General features: G+C 36.5%; 2 protein-coding genes across 4 annotated transcripts; both read right to left on the reverse strand.

Annotated features, from left to right (window-relative positions):
* Positions 1–63: 63 nt before the first annotated feature.
* On the reverse strand, positions 64–14,191 carry LOC141915230 (cytoglobin-2-like). 3 transcript variants are annotated; one of them, XM_074806696.1, is made up of 5 exons: positions 14,011–14,191; positions 6,067–6,170; positions 2,698–2,885; positions 990–1,230; positions 64–904 (listed from the first exon to the last, which is right to left on the reverse strand). In XM_074806696.1, exons 3-5 carry the CDS (start codon positions 2,880–2,882, stop codon positions 770–772), a joined length of 561 nt encoding a protein of 186 aa, XP_074662797.1. In that variant the 5' UTR covers positions 2,883–2,885; positions 6,067–6,170; positions 14,011–14,191; the 3' UTR covers positions 64–769. The 3 variants fall into 3 exon arrangements, with proteins under 3 accessions (XP_074662797.1, XP_074662796.1, XP_074662795.1); XM_074806695.1 differs by lacking the exon at positions 14,011–14,191 and adding an exon at positions 7,180–7,380; XM_074806694.1 differs by lacking the exons at positions 6,067–6,170; positions 14,011–14,191 and adding an exon at positions 3,882–5,998.
* A 4,210-nt stretch (positions 14,192–18,401) lies between these two features.
* On the reverse strand, positions 18,402–20,234 carry LOC141912650 (RNA-binding region-containing protein 3-like). The gene is made up of 2 exons (XM_074803976.1): positions 20,152–20,234; positions 18,402–19,959 (listed from the first exon to the last, which is right to left on the reverse strand). The coding sequence occupies exon 2, from the start codon at positions 19,956–19,958 to the stop codon at positions 18,507–18,509; it is 1,452 nt and encodes a 483-aa protein (XP_074660077.1). The 5' UTR covers position 19,959; positions 20,152–20,234; the 3' UTR covers positions 18,402–18,506.
* Between the last annotated feature and the right edge of the window lie 33 nt (positions 20,235–20,267).

Genomic DNA, 20,267 nt, shown 5'->3' on the forward strand with positions numbered 1-20,267 from the left:
AATAATGAATATCTTTATTGTGCGAAAACGACAACTACATAGAAATGATTATGTTTCAATATTTATTTTCATACAACTGACAGTTACATTGCAATACATATAATGTTAGCTATAATCGATATACAGAGTAATGCTCCTTATAACCATTGGATTTTGGTTCTGAAAAGTATTCGCCTTTGAAGTGCGGAAAGTCGTAAAAATCGACAATCATCAACGTATTCTACAAAATCTTTCATTTCGATTCTAAAAACCTTTACACAGTTGCCATAAGCTCGTTAGGGTGTGTATAGACACAGATCACGCGCTATACGTTTTGGCATCCACGATTTGATAAAGAAATTTCCAGAAAACGAATATTTTTACACGTGGTTTATCATTAAACTACAAAATAATCCATCTATTTCGTCCAAATTAGCGGCGTTATCTTCGAGAGTTGTCGTAGATAAAACCTTGCGATCGCAAACGATGTGCGATTTTAAAACAACTAATATAGAAACTACCGAAATTCCGCCTGACACTTTCGTTCTCTTGTGAGTCGGCGCCAGTATAAAATACAGCTGTGGATGAGATAAACATGGTGCTCAAATCTCTGCATAAATGGAGATGTATAAAATGACAATGATCGCCCGACCGAATTTGTAATCATTAGGACAGCAGCATATCAACCATGTTACGCGCATAACGGCATCCCTTCGTCGATATATCACAGATGCTTTTGCGGCGCACTCACTAGGGTAACATGAAAAACAAACGAAAGACTCGCCATGGTTTATCCAGAATTAAATCCTTCTGTCAAATGTTTATGAATGAAAACGAACAATTCTTCAAAGTTCTTTTCCACATTCGGCGTGAATCGATCGCCTAATGTTTGACGACAAGCCGTCATAAACGACGACACCATACACTAAAACAGAATTTAAAAAAAAACACGTACATATCCATATAAACATGCAAGTATTCAATTTCAAAGGGAAAGATGTTAATCTTACTTGAAAATATTTGGCCTCGAATCCTTCCATTGCGGCATGTTGTTTCCCAGTTTTATGTAATACTTCTATGGCAAGATCGACATTTTCTAAATTTTCTAAAACCTGATTGAATACTCCAAATATAGCAAGTGCGTGCGCTTCGAATACAGTGTCCTCATAGATTTCATCTTCGTTGTAAAGATTATGAAATTTTTGAAACTTTGTAAACATCGCCCTAAATTCTGGATTGTTCTTGAAAAATCTGAAATACACCAAGTGAATCGATTAGATACGGTCGATAAACCATATGGGATTCTATTGCGGTCATCACAACGTCAAAACCGTATATAATGAGGCTGATTTCACAGGTCGAATCACTCAATATCAACCCTTGTATTTTCTACACCCTTGTATTATGGTTCAATGGGTGCTATTAGTTTGTACCGAAACGTGACGGTTTCAATAGTCGACTCTAAAAATCGTTTTAGAATCCCATGCTTCAATTAAAAAGAAAATCTATTAATAGTATAGAAAAAGACCTATTCATGTTGTTAAATACTTTACGGTTGAACATCGTAATCTTGACCCCACGAGCATGAAGGCCACCAGCTTTGCGTGTGGGGCCTTGATTTCATCAACAACGCGAATTAGCTTCTCATCAGTTGCTCGTATTTTAATTTACCGTATCATCCTTTTACCAGTCACGCACACACATTAAAGCCTGCGCGTGATTTGCTGTGATATAAGGTTTTTTTATGGGCAGGTCAATACAATAAGTTCATTAGAGGCCGTCGTCGTTGCATTTATTTCCACTCACGGCCGTATTTCAAGGCAATGTTAGCAACTAAAAATTCTGAATTACTTGAAAATTCTAAAATAAATACGCGCTCGTTATCAGAATGGATAAATCATATAAACAAATATTTACCTAAAAAGAATAATCTAGATATTTCAGCCAACAAGTACCGCACTACATAAATCATGTTTGTGTTTGGAAACTTTAGCTTTAATTGCTTTAATAACGTAAATACGTGGTAACTTTTGTATGCATTTTCATTAGATCTTTCAGTAATAAGTCTGATATTATTACTACAAGACTAAATGGACTTGTGCAATAACCATTTCATGGTGCATAAATATACTTGAATGATTCACGTTCCGTCGATCGGAATCTAATCACGAGTCGAACTATCAAGATATTGATGAAACATATCTTCAGACAATCTCTCGATAAGTATGCAGCGCAGCCCTGCCTGCTGAGTCGCTGTAACTTAGTAGTCAAATATTGATATCCAATTAAACAATTCATCCCATCCTTATACTTATCCACCCACCAAGTTTAAGGAATAAGGCCTAATTACGTCCAGTACATTGATGCAATTTCCGAACGCATCTTCGAAGTCTTGCTCTTATCCGGTTGTTACGAAAGATCATCGGAAGAAATTGACAAAATGATCGATAGAAATGATAACGGTTACTTAACGGCCTTGCATAATAACACACGACGAGCGTACTCGAGGGATCCAGTTCCTCTTGGGTTGAAAAGAGTTGAAATTAGCTCATTTTTCATGTTCTTTAAACAGAAATTCCAAATTCTAACCGAGAACTAATAGAACTGGGTTCAGTATTATACGCAAGTCTTACGCCACGGACAAACAGTACTGACCCCTGAATTATATTTTGCATAAATCGTTTCATCACACATTTGAAATACGCGACTCGTGCTTACCCTAATAAACTTCCTTTAGCGGTATCATCACTAGCTCTCAGCACAGCTTTCCATGAATTTTTCATCATGAATACTTGTCTGTAGTTAGTAAATGGAAGGCGTGGATCAACTTGTTTTTGTGGAGGTTGAGGCTCTGATAATGGTGGCGGTGGAGACGATACCTCCTTCGTGTTCGTACATCCCATGACCTGAAAGTAGATTAATCAAATAGAGTATATATCCTCGTGCCATTTGATGATACTTGATGTGAAATATTTGATTTTGATATGAAATCTTAAAGACTACAAGCCGACTAGAGCCCTTACAGTTATCATCACTTCATCCATCGATATTACCAATTCATTAGTGCATATTGTATAGAATTAGTTCAGTGTTTTCTATAAATTCCCAACCGTTATTACGACTTTTGTTGTTTCACTGCTAGAATCATTAAGCAGATATTCCGAGATCTCTTGTGAAGCACCAAAATAAGCCCTATTGCAGTTACGCTAGGAATCCGCCACAATATTATTCCATGTACGAGAGAGGTTAATTGCAATGAATATTGCCCGATGGATCAAAATCAGGCAGTATGATGACGATATCGTGTCGAATTTCATGAGCCAAATAAATATTCAATGAGAATGGCGGGGATTATAGTTCTACGGTTAGTAGTCAGAATATAATTTGCTCTATGTAGAAAGATAGAGAGCGAGAGCTGCCACAATCATCGTTTGATCCTACATTTTCACAAACGGACATTCTCCTTGAGTTGTTCCCGGCTTTTTGTAGCGATAGAGACCACGGTAAAACAACAAATCCCTCATGTTTGTCTCACGGAAATTACTTTTCAGGAAATTCTTATTCCATTTTGCAGCATAGAAATGACCAAACTCCGCTCTTACCTGGTCGAAAATGGTATTTTAAGTCAGCTAATTTTCAAAATGTCGTGTTATGTATTCGAATGAAATTTTGAAAGTGCTCAATATGTGACCATCCATAGAATTTACATTTGAATCAAATCCAATACTTTCTCATGGCAAAAAAATATGGGGAGCAGCTGCGACGCATTTTCTCATACAAACAGCTCGTTATAGATGTTATCAATTATGTGATTCTGTTTGGACAAAAAATCATTTCGAGCGTAGATTTCCACAACAGATCCATAGATAATTGGTCGGTTTTTCGATTTGGTATATAGTTACCATTGGCATCGGTATTATACACACTGTGGCTCACTCGTTCGTGCTCAGTCGATATTATCGATCACGTGACTATGTGATTGATTGATACCGATGTGATTTACTTCCATTCCCAGAGGACGAAGTAGATATTTAAAACAACTCCGATGACGTCACGATCGGTCATACGTGACTCACTTCAGCGAGGTGACTCCAAACCATATAAAATCAAAAAGAAAAAATTTAAGTAGCAAATCATTCGACAAAGTCCATTTCAACGGAGATCGATTTTGTTGCTTTTTTCACATCCTGTTTCAAGGACTTCGAGGTTCGTGGAACACGTCGTTATAGCTATAATTTTAGGTTTCAAGGATACATTCACAAATTCCTATTTTCTGCAAGCGTAATTTTTCTGCAATCTCGTTGATGGCTGTTGACTTGCGGGTATTTGACATGTTAGAGAAATTTACGAGAATAAGATTATTGGAAGGAGAAATCTTGACAGTTAAATTACGGGGTGACGCCGAGGTGAGTTGTGATGGCTGTTAAATATCTACGTTGACTCCGACGTTTATCCAGTATCACGTCGGTCTAAGTATCCACAGTCGAATCATTTACTGCTCCATTTGTGGCTTCACAGCTCATATCTTTCGACCACAGGATTCAGGCTGAGAGCTAATAGAGGAGATACTGATTTCTGTAATTATTGTATGTTTGATTTATTGTGCATCGGCTCGCGCGTCTTGCAGGAAGTCTACTAAAGCGATCAGCGGCTACCGATCAATCAAACAGACGACAGATATTTGTTGTTATGGAGCACATTGTTTGTCAAAGATCACATTAATTAAGAGGAAAAGCTCGGATATTGATGTTTGACGGTTTGAAAAGACCTTAATCTCAGCATTATTAAGTGCTACATACATCACTTTTCTACGATTCCAAGGTACACATATCCAGAAGGTTACTGGATTTCCGCAAATACATTTCTAACGAACACTCTCACAGTCTTATACCAAACGTTATTTTAATAACTTACCTGGTTTTCTCTATTAGCCTCACGAATATTCAAGAAGCCGTTCCGATGGTCCTGTGTCATTTACATCTGGTATATGTAAACACGACAACTTCATTGAACAAGGGCAAAGCACCAGCTGACGGAGACAGCGAATCCTAACCCCTGTTCAACTCAGCTAATGTCGCATTAATGTTGTTACTATTTTCCCCCCATAGGCCAAAGCACAATATATCATATATATACGTATATTAACCTCAAGGTAACAAGTTGATTATTGTAACTGCGCCAATCCATCTTTACTCCACACGACGATATCCCCAGGATAAGTATAGGCAGCCATGGTCTTCTTATGATGTAATAAGGATAGTGGCAGTTACTATGGCAATTCTTGGGTTTAACGCATTTTGATCTCAGGTGACATACTATTTACAGAATTGTTAAGTACTCGCGGATAAACCTTCTCCAAGAGAATGGTCATGTTTGAAATTGTTGTCAGGATAATAAAGATAGAAGCAAAAAAATCATGCTTTGTGTTTCACGTGGACCTATGATTACATATAGAAATAAACGCTTCCAATTCGTTGCTGAGTAATTGATGTATAATGGTCGTGATAAAGCGCCAAGTATCTTTAGCAAGTTTTTACCATTTGAATGTCATGTGGATTTTTCTATCGAAGTACCTTTCGTCGCCTATAAAAGGTGCACGAATCAAAGCGTTCAACCATTTTCGTCTTATTATTAGATTATCATTAGCGCCTTCATCACATCATGAAACGGAAATCCTACAACCCCAGGGGTTTCTTTATTGAAACGAGTTGTAAAGCTATTTATATTCCTCTTAAATCTTCATCGGGTTAACATTTTAAACGATATCATTCGTACATAATTTGTTATTCGTTTCTGTATACGTGATTAATTATCAGTTTCGTTTGAAACTCCTTAAAAGTTCTGATTCAGAATCAGTATTGTATTAACTCTTACGCCCAACGCACACGGCAGAGCTAAAACGTACAGCGAGATACGTGACGTTGCGTCAAGATCGAGCGGCGTTCGCTTCGGTGATATCGCCTGCGAAACGATTGTCTTAGCGTATCAACGCACCCGGAGATACGAAAGAACTGCGAAACGATTTTATCGCCGCAAAAAAAACGCTTTGGCCTTTACAATGACATCTTCATCCATTCGTATCCTTACCTTTCATCAAACATTCATGAGAAATAAATGCGTCAATTTGGTCTGATGCTGGTATTGTTATTCTAGTCTCTTCGGCTTCTAATATAACACGTTTCTCAGGACACCTGAAACAAATACCAAGTGGTAAATTTATCGGACATTGAAATATAAAACTATTTCGAATGAAACCAACAGTGAAATGTTATTTTTTTTTTAATTCTAATTTACAGCTATTGATTTATGCTGTAGAGAGCGATATACCACGAGTGTGGATTGAATTTATCTCGTTCACATGTCGCACTGTTTGAGAGTTGCATTGGTGTGGAATGGATTTTAGAGTTATTATCCATGAAAAATCACATCGAGCGGATTCGATGCTGAATCAGAGAATCGAAACGTCTCAAGAATTAGTAATTTTTTTCTCAAATGAAACCGTGTTATAGAAAAATGCTAATTTCTTGCCACACGGAACGGAAACACCTGTGTCGTAACAACTGTGTACGTTCTAATTAGTTTTAATCGAAATTATAGACGTTTTGGAAATTTCCAATCCAATTAAGTACCGAAATACACTTTCATTCTAGTGATAAAAATCTCTGACTAACAAGACTTAACAAGCTTCTCAATGCATAATATGTTACAGGGCTAAAAAGAAAGAATCTAGTTATATCGGAGACGGGGGCAAACATTACAGTTATTTAATATGCTTAATTGGTTCGTGTACTTTGTCTCATCGGGATTCCCGAGATAGAATCACGAAATCCGTTACTCATATCGAAATTCATTAGTAAAGATACCATTATATATTGATGCGTATTGTTTCAACATAATTGAGACTATTTTTTTCTGTTTCTGTTTCTGTTTTTGTTTTCGATGCATGCATATTTTGTTAAAAGCTTTTTGACAATGAGTCTGCACGAGAATTCAATTCGATGATGAATCGCCTCATCGTTTTTTTCCTCCAGCGCATGTATTCGATGTCGCGATCGTCAAACGCTTTCGAGTCGATAAAGTGACATTTTACAACAGTTGAATTGATGTTCTAAGTGGCAAAGCTTCTTACCGATGATAAAAACCTTCGGAAATATCGACGTGTTATATACATTAGTTAGCTTCTCAGAGAAATGATATTACCTTTTTTAAATGTTAATCCTCCTGAACACTGAAAGATATTGTCTTCAGAGAATACATTAACATCGACCGTGTTCTGCTTATCAACGAATTTTTGCCGAGGTTCACACCGTGAAGCATCTTTTTATCAATAATATTTTAGTTCCTTCTAACGAATTCACATGATTTGTCAATGATGATATTGATTCATTGATCTCATGATTGAAATATTCGAATAAATCAATATTGACCGTCATTGATATTAAAAATGAAATATTAGCAGTTGTTATATCGACTGATCAATTAAATGAGATGTAACTCATAGTCGCACTTTGTATATGTATTTTAGACTGCATTCCCATAAAGCTATTTGTCAACGCAATCATCTCTTCTAAAAATCGGGCATCGATTTGTGTTTATTTAAGATGAATATCAAGGCTGCAATACAAACTGAGCGAATGATCTAGAAATAATCTTTGTATTACTGTTTTTCTCTTTGGGAGGTTAAGAATAGATTTTGTCCACAATCTATATAAAGTGAATATGTATAAATTTCATATTCTTGAGTCTTTAAGTTTCACTATTCCACTGATGTGAGGCACTGAATTCAATGTTTTTTCTGGCGCACGCTGCAATCTAATCAAGTCAGTTTAAAGCTGTAATTCCATTTATGCGTAGTTGTCGATTTTAATTCACAAGAAGGTTGTTGATTTAAAATGAATTGTTCTATTCAATTTTCTTTAACAGTTGTCTCTGAGATGAATGCTAGCAATTTTCTTTTACAACTTGATTGAATAGCTTCGATTTCATAAGCATCAACGCATTTCTCATCGAGGATGGTGCCTTTGAAGCGATGGTGAATAACCGAACACGGCAACAATAACAAGCACATGGTCAGATATAAAAGTTTAATCGGCGAATGATGAAATCCTGTCATTTCACAACAAAATGAGGAAGTTAATCTTTTTTTAGCAATAAACAACAAAAGAATACTGAGTAATAATGATCAGCGAGATGACAAAACACCGGACACTATTTCTAATAGACAATTTTATCTTGTCTGGTTTATGAAGGATCTATCACGTAGGCCAAGTAGTATATGCATTGATGGCCTAGAATTACTTTCGATCGTAAAATATTCTAATGCAAAGATTTATCTGCCCCCAAGTTCCGAACGTTCATAAATCACGAAGCCGTTTCGACACGACTAATTGTGAATTTGAATGCTGATCATAGCTTTGGGATCTCCTAAGGAAATGTTGAAAGCTGGCGAGAGACGCATCGATTTTAATCTGTGGCCATAGGGGCGCGTTTGTTAAAATTACTGTCTGCATTTTTTTCAAGAGGCAAGCAATCGAGAAAATAACTCCACTTAATTTGAGCAAAAATAATCAGAACGGTAACATTTACGAGAAACACACTTGAGTTATAAATATTTGTATTTACAACTCAAGTGTGATACCGGTATGTATGAACATGTGACACATGTCTGATAAATGTAAATTGGAGTGAAATAATGTAATTGTGCATTTTGGACTTATCGTTTGCCTCGGGTCACTTCTCGGGGAACGAATTCTATAGAAACCAATAGGTTTTCTCTGTTATTATTTTGGGATACGAAATTAATCCGTGGTCCTAAGTCCCGATGTCAGAGGACACTCAGAATGATTATCTCAAAGGGTAATCAATCAACATCGAATATATTTCTGTAATTGCAATGCCTCGCAACCGCAGGATTGGCATCGTATTTCTTCTTTATTAAACAATATAACGTATGGTTGATATAATGTTCTCGGATGAGCGTTCTTAAACGGGTCTGGGAATTCACCAATATACCTCGTATAGCCTCCCGAGAAGATCGACGTAAATTGTAGATTAAATTCAAAAGAAAATGCTCTATAGCCGGTTTATCATTCGATATTAGATTACATCGGATGCGCTAATTTAGGTGTGATGCTGTAAGAATATTGTCTTTTATATCCGCGATAACTTCATATGCAGCTGAGTTCCATTCCTGAGGCGTCTCAATCACTCACCCGGTTGCGATGGTTAAGAATTACTTGTAGAAACACATTGCGCATGTTCACATGTTTTTAAATATAACTGAATTAACCCAATACGACAAAGACGAAAACTAATAAATTCATATACTAATGCGAGTCTTATGCGAGACAGTAATTTTTCAGACATTAATTGTATCCCTAGGGTTATAAGTAATATCACGAAAAGAGGATGTGCGTCCATTAAGAGCTAAGTACACAATTAAAGGCACGCAGTCCTTCGATTAGAAAAAACGAACTAGTCTGCGTATCTCGCTCTAAGAAGATGTTAACTGCATGGCATGATAGCGTCGTTCATCAAACACTACCTGTATACAAGTTACCATGACGATGCAACTTTTTCACAGTCCTATAAGCTAATGAAATTAAATAGTTATGTCCTTAACTCTTTGAAAGAGTTCTTTACCCCCCAGGTCTAGACCTTATGCACAGTCCAATCTGAACTGGCGAAGATAAATGATACTTCGCCTTATTAAATCACATCTCTTGGCATAAAGAAAAGCGTCGTAGCCATAAATCGTTTAGGTATATTAATTGAATACTCATAATTCATTCTAATCTGGAATAGTTTCGACTTATTGGACGTTGAGACATATTCGCACAATGTTCGGAATTAACGACTTCTTAAAGTATTCTTGGTTGTTCGTGACTTTTGATGAAAAATAAATCCATTAATTCGTAACTCATTTATCGTCGAAAACTATCATTATTAGTTTTATATTGATACTAAAACCGGGAATAAGCATCAAAGAGCATTGGGGGAAAAATGGGATCAAATGATTTCATAAAAAAAAAACATCTGCAGTGATATTTTTAATGATGAAGAATGCATAATTCTGATGATATATGAGACAAATAGTAAATATGGATTCAATTAATTCGCTGAAAGGGATTATTCTTATGATTTATATCATAGTGATTAGTACCATATTGCAGATCGAAAAACGATCATATTTTACAGATAAACTCTATACCGGAATACATACTGTTATATAAAAACTGAATATATGGGCAAAGCTTTTCCTGAATTATTCGATTAATTTCTACCTCGATGCGCTGAACACAGGCCGACGATTATGATTGCTTTCTCATTTTTCCAGGTATAGATTTTCTCGTAGTACAGTATGTGCAAAGATTCTTCGCTATTTGAGAAAATACCCAACGAAATCTTTGACTAGCTCATGTATCCAAATTATGTTCGTGGCAAAGATCTGGTGAAAATCTTCAATTAGATTTCCCATTTTTCTCGATTTCTCGTTTCAATATCAATCTAAAGGTCAGTATGTGGGAAGGAAATTGCTTATTTCGATAGCGGCGAAATCGTGCAGGAAACACGAAGTTTCATCACCTGATCGAGGCAGCTGCAAGACAAATACACAGAGAACTAGAGATTCACTGAAAAGAAAAAAAGCAAATGAAATATTCATGAATCTGTCACCCGAAAAAAAAACTGAAATCTACCTGCAGGAATTCGTAATGATGAATACTATTGTCTAAACTATTGCGATGATCGAGAAGGATAAGTAAGTCTTCGACGGTATCTTATGACACTTTTGTGACGCCCACAGAACTTCAGTTTCATATCGACAGTGGTTAATTTTGTTCCTGGAGGCGTTTTGAAAATTCCTTTGTATTGTAAACATCAAAGCTGCTGGTTGAACGCGTGACTATATATTAAAATTTGATATGATGTCAACAACATACGCGATATTTTATCGTAACGGAAACGCACGTCTTGTCCCTGCAGCCTTTAGAAATACATTTGTTTCCATTTCTTTGAACAGGGATATCACGTTGCTGATACAATCTTAAGGAGCTTTTGCTAAATGACAGCCTAAAAGCTTTCCGCGTACTGTGTTACACCGAAAAACATATACCATTGTCTAGGTTCGCCTTGCAGAGATTACTATGAACTATCTTGTTATTTTCCCCATTACATTTGATGACCGAGGCCGCCATTCAGAACGTCCGCTGCTCTATATGGAAATATCACTTATCACATTCAAGTAATAGAATACGTCACATCTCATGCACTGTTATTTACCGATAATCGATTGTTACTACGAGCTTTAAGGCATAAAACTGTGGATTACCATCGGGGGGATAAAAATTGAATTATTTCCTTGAAATTATTACCTCACAGAAATGAATCAGCCAAGTTGTTAATGATACACTAAGGTATATCGTCTCATTTTTCTGCTCTGCTATATCATACACTTTATATTCACTTAAATAAAAGATTAAGTTTATTTTACTCCTTGTGTTCACTGATATTCGTGAACATGAAAACATGATGAGTTCTTATCAAGGGTAGGGATGAATAGTGTACTTTTATATTTGGTCAATAGACTTGATCACACAAATCGGAATCCAATTAGATGTCAATTTCCCATCGGTAATGACAAACCCTAGTCGTCGCACTCATGTGGCAAAGTTAACGCCATTTCATGCACTCTCAGGTAGTCATTATCTGTCAGAAATGTAATGTTGCGAGCAGTAACATCAAACCCGAAGCGCATTAAGACCGATGGAAGATAATTCCATAGCTCACGATATGGACCCCTGTAGCCTACGGTGCAAATACTTCCGCGCTTACCGAGATATGTATATGATCCCGCAATTACAGCGGATTACAGCAGACATCGACAAACTGTAATCACAGGCTGAGGTCTGATTATTTCAACAATATCTTACAGCTACAGGCATGGTATAAATACTTTCATTTCGATACAACTTTAAATATTGTAGAAATTTGAAACATAATCGAAGACGCCTACTAGCCATATTCTCACATATACATATCGCATCAACCATGAAATATTGAAACTAAATCGATGCCAGAGGATTTCTGAAAATAATCAGATTAGATAGGAATGAAACAAATGGAAAGAAAATGACTTTTTGTGTAAGAAACGATTGTTTACTGAAAATAAATTTTGCGATGGCTTTTCCAAGTTTCAATATTCATACTTTTCGCTGAAGCAGTTACGCGTTACGCAATGATGAATGATAGATGATAGGATGATATCTATAATTGTTCTCTTCACTAGAACTCATATTTATCATTATTTCGTCGAGGGAAAAACATTCGATCCATCATGTTATTCGACGTTAAGAGTTCGTCGAACCATTCATTAGTATAACTGATATTACTCACGATGAGACAAGTGAGTTTACCTGAGTGTCGTTTATCAAAGCTCGCCCTGCTGTCACTGCTGAACTGCAGGTGTTCGATGATTTTTGGGAGGTTTCCAAAACGACGCTCGACTGTGATTCTACTCGTGAGTGAGCCGGTGGACTGAGTTCTATCTACGCAAGGTTACACTCGTGACGTAAAGATTCATCCCCGTTCGGATCGGTAAACCTTTTATCACGTCAATTAGATTTTATGAATCTCTCGTTGCCTCGAAGTGCCGTACATTCTTTTCTCATCAATGTTGCCTTTTGTTACGACGACCGTATAAGACGTTCAAAATAAACTCTGAGCAATAGATTTAACTCACAGTATACCAACTTCATCGAAACGCATGATTAATTAGTTTGATTAATCGTCGGCTTAAGATACCTTAAAGAGATCTGTCAGAAAAAACTTTGCAAATTGATTCAGAATCCAGGGACCGTTTCTCAGGTACTATGTTTAATCCCACAGGGAACAATTCAAATTTCAATATTATTCCGTGACTCTTGAATGGCATTTACGTAGTTATAGCTACAGGCTATCTATAAATCCGACTCCAGTTCATTTTTGTACTTCAATTCCACCCAGTCGTTATGATAGCTTAGCAGCAATTCAGAACCACCGTCAATTGTATGCTTTATTACTGACAGGAGTACCTGATCGTAACTGCTAGGATTTTTGCTTGTTTGTTTATGGATTGGCCTGTCGCTAAGACTCGGTCAATAAGAAATAATGAATATGAAAGCGAATCTAGAACGATTAATGGTGGAAAAACAAGTCGATTTGATAATTGCGACACGATTTTGCCATCGTGTTGCGGTATTATGCTAGAAAACTGCATCTCATTTAGCTTAAAAGAGAGAACCGTCATCGTCTTCGCGTTGTGCGTATTGATGCTAGCGAGTAATTCATTTATTTTGCCATGGTCGAATTTATCCGAACTGACTGTATCACAATAGTGCTGCAAATCGATCGATCAATCTGCGCGTATCTCGATACATAGACTGTTTCGTGCTGATCGAATTCCCGGTTATGATCAAACTGTCTTATTCGAGAAGATTTCGAGTATAGACTTTATCCCATGCGAATACAGAACGTATCTCCAGAAAACATGCCCTAAATCATCCGCGGTAATCTCCGAATCATAATCGAGAAGTGCCGAAAAAGTATGTGAGTTAGGGTATATCTGTCTTATATCGTGTTTCGTTTTTTTTTCTGGTTGATAATTAATAACATGATCAGAAGCCATTAGAAAAACATACAAATATTAACTTTCTACGTATATTTTCAAAATTCACCTCATTTTCAATAACTTCAACTCAACGGAACTCATATTTTCATAAACCCCGCACTTACAAACGTTCGAAAGTACTGAAAACATCAGAAAATATACGAAAGTATACACGAAAAAATTCACTTTTACCGGCAATGATAAATATACCTAAAACGTTTTATCTTCTCTTTAATTCTGAAAACGTAATTCATATCAATACATTTAGTGTAAATTCAAATCGATCAAAAATATTCAACATCGTTGAATAATTAGAATGAAACATTATTTCGTGAACTGTTTACTACAACATTCCAGCGCGCCGTGGTAAAGACGAAATTACTCACCGTCGATTTTATCATTATTCCGTGACAATTTGTATCCGTTTTAAGATTAGAATGTCTCCAGTATCGTTGACGATGAAAAGGGCGCTCAACTGTTTCAACGGCAGTGTATCATGCATAACTGGCGGAAGCTCTCGGTCGGTGATGAATAAACGCGCCCTCTCCTGTTGATTTTCCCGTCTGGCGCTTATCTTCGATCCGTGTGTGAAAACTAAAACTGCGTTTTGGGTCGTGTTGCTTAATCTGTCTACCAGATAATATTCTCTTAAGCATGGATTTTTGATTGTTGAATAAAGCGGCTAATAAAAAATATATTATCGGTAAACACTTTTAATGAACTATACAGGTCATGGTACTTCTCGGCTTAAATGAATTGTAACCGTCAATGCTAAAGATTGGTTTTAATAGCCTTAATGAACTGTTTCTCAAGATATCGCAGTAGCTTCAAATTGCTATGATACACGCAATACAACAATTTCATCCAATCGCCATTTTGACTTTTGAAATTTATCACCATGCTAATGTCGCATTGCAAAATGAAAGAAAAAAAGATAGTAGTACCATACCCACAAATGTATCCCCAGGTGTGCGAAAATAATGAGCCAGATGGACCCAGCTGTACGTAATGTTTTCTTCTTACGCCTAATTCCTAGTGTCCAGGTTTACTTAATTATCTTTTGGAAGAGCAACAAATGAATCAAGATATACACACATTGAGCATCTTGACATAATCATGTTTGGTTTATGCGGTATCTTCACAACCGCAGCCTTTTTCGGGCACTGATCTGACAACATATCAGATGATTGCATGCATTTATACGTGGTCACGTACCATCCTGTTCACGTACGTATGTCTAAGTTAATTACATCCGAGCTACACTTCTTTTCCATTCGGCGCTTTTATAACACCGATGATTACCTTTATAGGTGATTAAGAATGCTCTGATTAGGCTTCACATGCCATGGCCGGAACGAAACGACATGCGACCATATCAGCCAGTGCCAGAAAATACTTAAGAAACGACATATGTATATCCCGCCACAAATTTCCATCGGGGTTCATGCGATGTAATTACATCACGCATTTTCCTGATGGCAAAGCATTGTTTTTTAGCCCATTAACTACTCATTTGTAAATAACTAATCGATGAAATTTCACAGTAAGATCAAATAAAGCACTAGACCACTAGACAATGACTCTAGCTGTGTAGGCCTACAGTTCAATAATTCATAAGGATCTCATTAACCAGTTTTTGTATAGCAAAGCAGATACATTGAAGGACCTCGGATGAGGAATATATAAAACATTTATCACAGTCGGGAAGATTGACAACTGAGATTGATTGTCGGTAATTTACAACCTTGGTCTTATCCTGCTAAAACCTGACTCATTTATACTTAATCTACATATATTTTCACAAGATGTGCGTTGCATTCGATTGTTCTATAATGTTTCTAAAATATACGAGTTGTGTGACAGATGTTTATGAATTCCCTCTTCGTGTCTGTTCTAAACTATTACACGTATTTCCTCTTGAATGACAGTAAAATATGTCGCATCTTGCGCGAACATCTTTTTGTTAATAGCTTGTTTGTTGGAACTGAAATTTTGTCGAAATTTTTATCGAATTCTTTTAAAATCAAAAAGATAAATCGAAAAAGCACTTTTGTACCATGCAAATACTTATACTGTGTTTTTTGTTTAATACCCACAGGCCTACGAATACAGTAATTCGACCAAAAATATTTTCCCTGAAGACAAAGTCTTTTACAATCAATTTGTTTTACATATGCATGTATATGCCAGATTATGTATAATTCGAGCTTATTTAAGAAAAAAGAAAATGTCGAAACTGTTACAGACAACTCACCTTTAAATAAATTCAGTAATCAAGCGCTTATAAACCATTCGCTTGTAGTTAACGCATACACACACATGCACCACACTTAGGCTGGAAAATAAATCAAACTTTTCGATTGCAAATGCATTAGCAGAATGTATCCATTAATTCATTAACGTGTGGTCCTTCGTCGTAAAATCAACTGTGTACATTTTATATTCATCACACTCAACTATCCCTCATCGGTTTTGTTATATTACCTCATCATTATAGGGAAATATTTGGTAGGGAGCACATATGTTCATAACGTGATACTCAATACCTTTCGTCAATAATACGATGTTCAATGTTGTTTTAAAAAACTGACGACTATAGAAAAAAATGTATGTATATTGATCTTTTGAACGTTCGTGACGAGGATCTAATAATTCATTTATTTTCTTATTGACGATTTTCATTTTTAGAACGAAAAAGCATCGCACATGAAAATGAAGTTAGTTTCTAAGCGACAATTTGAATAACACGAAGCTCCTACTGGGATATCGTAACAGGATAACGAATTGCAGAAACACGAATGCAATAGAATACGCTAATACGCTTATATGCTGAACATTTTGCTATAGGAATACAATTTTTTTTTATATATATATCCACTACTGTATGCTAGATCTCGGATTACATGTATACGTTTGTACATTCTGACATGTATATATAAACCATTAAAAATAATCGTCTTTAGCGCCAAAATATATGAACAATTTAAGTTCCGAATTATTCATGAAGATCTTGTCTGTAAGTATACATGTTGTCGCATAAGTTGTGGACGTGTAAGAATCCACAGTTGAATGCGTTCTCAACGTCTCCTGAGTAGAATTAGCTGTACATTCATTTTTAGTGAAGCGGGTGATTATTGAGAGTGTTGCTGTTTTCTTGTAACATTTTGTGAACGACAGCTTTTATCAGAAAAATGGCCCGGAAATTGTACGTGATTAACAACACTAATTACGATTTTTACGGCGCGAACTACGGGTCTAAGAGTGATCAAATCGGACGCTGTTCTGTCCTGTAAATACGGTAATGTTAACAGCTTTAGTGTCGTACGAGATCAAAATTAACAAATAACAAATCACCGGCCCCGTTTGTCATGCTATGAGTGATAACACGTCAGTCAGCTAATGTCATCAGATATATCCCTCCAGTCTATAATGTATCTCGCTATAATGAAAGATGTATAATTGGGTTGGATGGTTTCACAAAACGAAGACTTATTACTTTATTTTCTTTTATGGAGACAAACATCCCCGGAGTGTTGAGGTTTTAATTAGCTCGCCTGCAGAAATCCCGAGGGCACTCGTTACCCGCACGCTTCGCACGTCGGCGATTTCAGCCTCGTGTCGAGTGAGATCAAACAAACGAATACACACTTCAACTTAGGCGATTAGATTTATATTCAACGACTCTAAAAGTAAACGACGTTATCCGTCAACATTCGTCCGTTCTTCCCGTGATTAACGTCATCGCATTACAATCAGTTTCCGTTACGCCGGTGTGGCTGGCCCACATACAAAAAAAAATCCGGGAGAATTTTTCATGATTGATCGTGATTAACGGCACACCAAGATTTCATGGAAAATTCATCAGCCTCTTTTCCCACCGTTGGGCTTCCTGTAAACAGGTCGTTAAAAAGGGCAGTCGTCGATGTCGAGTAATTTTTAATTTCTGCAAATTTATAATCAATGTTATGTTTGTTCATTTCTATGGTCAAGTGACAAACACGTAGTGTGAAGAACATGCGGATCACGGGTTCGTTTTTGATTTGGTTGGAACTGAACGGGGCCTAAACTAAAGCCTAACATCAAGAAAAGAATCTGATGTTTAGAGCGATTTTCGTTGATACAAATGTATGAAATAAATGAAGAGATTTAATATACATGAATTTGGTTTTATAATGATAGTGGTAAGTTAAACGTTTGTGCATTATTTCCTTTACATAACATATCTATCCATGAAGTGCGTTTCATACGTAATCTTGCGATAAGAATCAGGGACAAGTCATTGCTGAAAACAGATCAATCCTATTTAGTCTTACGGCTCGCCGAACGCGAAGGAGTGTACTGTATATGATAGTGAGAATATTCATCATATTTCAAACATACGCAGTCCATATAAATCCGTGGTGGAATCCTCTGACGATGCGTAACGTCTGAATTATTGAAGGAAAAAAACACTACAGGCCGCCACAAGACGGGCATTTTATAGCAGATGTTACCCGTATAGCATGGATAATGCGTGCGAATTAGACAGCTTATCCCGCGTGGGCAGTATTTTTCTGACAATCTTGCCTCACAAATTCGTCATGTTTATAGCAATCGATTAGATTTATGAATGCTACAATTGAGTCTGCCAAGAATATACGTGATGTATAAGTAGTATACGAGTCAAAGAATTACGGTCGCCCGGAAGCTCCTACTCGTAAAACACGCATGCATTTCAAAATACGCTAATATATTTTTCTATGAAATTTTAATACAATTTTTATTTAGTATCCGGTACATGTAAGACCTCAGATTACACGTACATTTATATATTCTGACATATAAAAACCATTAATCATCTTTATGTTTTTTATGTGAATACAAATATAAATTACTTTAAGCATTATTTAGGTTTAGCAGATCGCGCGAATTGAACAACCAATGGTTTGTCTTCCATTAGAAATCCATTAGTCTCGTATACAGCCTTCCTGGCAATTTTTTCCGATGGAAGTGTTATAAATGCTTGTCCTTTCATTCGTCCCTCTTTCATTAATCTTAAATCGAACATATTCACTTCGGTTTCATCATCCCAGTTTACGTAACGTCCAAAAACACGTTTGAGGTCGTTTTCATGCACGCGTTTATGATTTACATTTTTTATATACAGTCTACTCGACGGTTCACCGGCGTCATAATTTCTGAAAACGTTCAACGATTTTCTTTCCGATTCTGACAATCGATTCTTTCTCAGTTCGCTGGATGATATGAAATTAGCGAGTTGTTCGTTCGAATCATCGGATTCGCTTTCACTATCGGATTGTTTTGTAACTGGTTTTATTATTCCAAATCCGCTATCTATTGATTCTGATTCCTGTTCATTGTCTGCTGGAGCAGAACTGACATTACCGTTATCGTGAGTTGAATTTCGCTGATACTGATTATCTATTACTTTTCCTATTTCAGTCGATAACTTAAACTCGAAGTTTTTCTTAGGATTTTGTGAGCCGATATTTTCGAACACATCCTCGGGTTTGGCGGTTAGCTCCGGTTTGTTATTCGTCGTTTGAGGAGTAGTGATCTGCAACTTGAATCGTTTCGAAGGTTTTTCTTTTTTCTTTAACGGTCTCTTCAAAGTAGCAGGAATTTTTGGAACATTATTCGCATCAGCTTCTTCTGAACTGCTTTCTAACTCAGATTCTTCAGTCGAATCTATCTCCATTTCCTGATGTTCGAGTTGATCATTATTCGCACTTACCGGCGCGTGTATTACATGCCCAATCTCGATAGGGGGCGTAGCCGTGACGGGCCCGAATGGAACGGGCAAATTCATCTTGTTCATTAAATGCAACACTTGAACATAAAACTTAGGCACAGAAGCTAAAGCATTCGCGATATTCGTAAGAATGTTCACAGTCGGTGGCGGGTACATATACTCATACTTAGGATTAGGCGGAAAGTTTGCGCCTAATTTAGAGGCAACATAATGTATATCTCCTGGAAATGTTTTTTCTGGTGCTGATTTCTTTCGCTTCGTTGTCTCAGTTTCTAAATCATTGTTCAATTTTAGAGGAGGGTCTTTTAACGAAGGCGGTTTGTACTTTTCAAATTGTTGTTTAGAGTATTCTACGCTTAGAATTTGTCCAAAAAATTCCAACTGATGCAACTGTTTTAAAGCACAAGCCGCTGCTTCATGATCCTCAAATATTGCAAAAGCAGTATATTTCATTTTTCCAGTGTCTTTCATACATTTCACATTCTTTGCTCCAAAATGAGTAAGGAACTCAATCCGTTGTTCAACAGTCAATCTTTTGGGCAGATGCTTTACGAACAACACATTTGTGGTTGGAGCAGTCATTCTAAAAAGGAAAGGAAATACAAAATTGTGAATATGAATATCATATGATTCAATAAACCTGATTTGAATTGAGTGTTGGATGTCCATTTGGTATAATTTGAAGGCGCCTCATTTCTCAACAGAGCGTTGAATGATATAGAATTTGAGAAAAACTTCAAGACTATCTTTCAAACATAGCATACGGAAAATTTACCTCGGAATAAGCCAGTATTGACCGAGTAATTAATCAAACAAGTTGAATTTACTAAAGATTTTCAGCACGATCCGCCATTAAGAGTATCCACAAATTATCGCGCCACTGGATGTTTG

This window comes from Tubulanus polymorphus, chromosome 1 (genome assembly GCF_964204645.1).
Source record: "Tubulanus polymorphus chromosome 1, tnTubPoly1.2, whole genome shotgun sequence".
NCBI classification, from domain to species: Eukaryota; Metazoa; Nemertea; class Palaeonemertea; order Tubulaniformes; family Tubulanidae; genus Tubulanus; species Tubulanus polymorphus.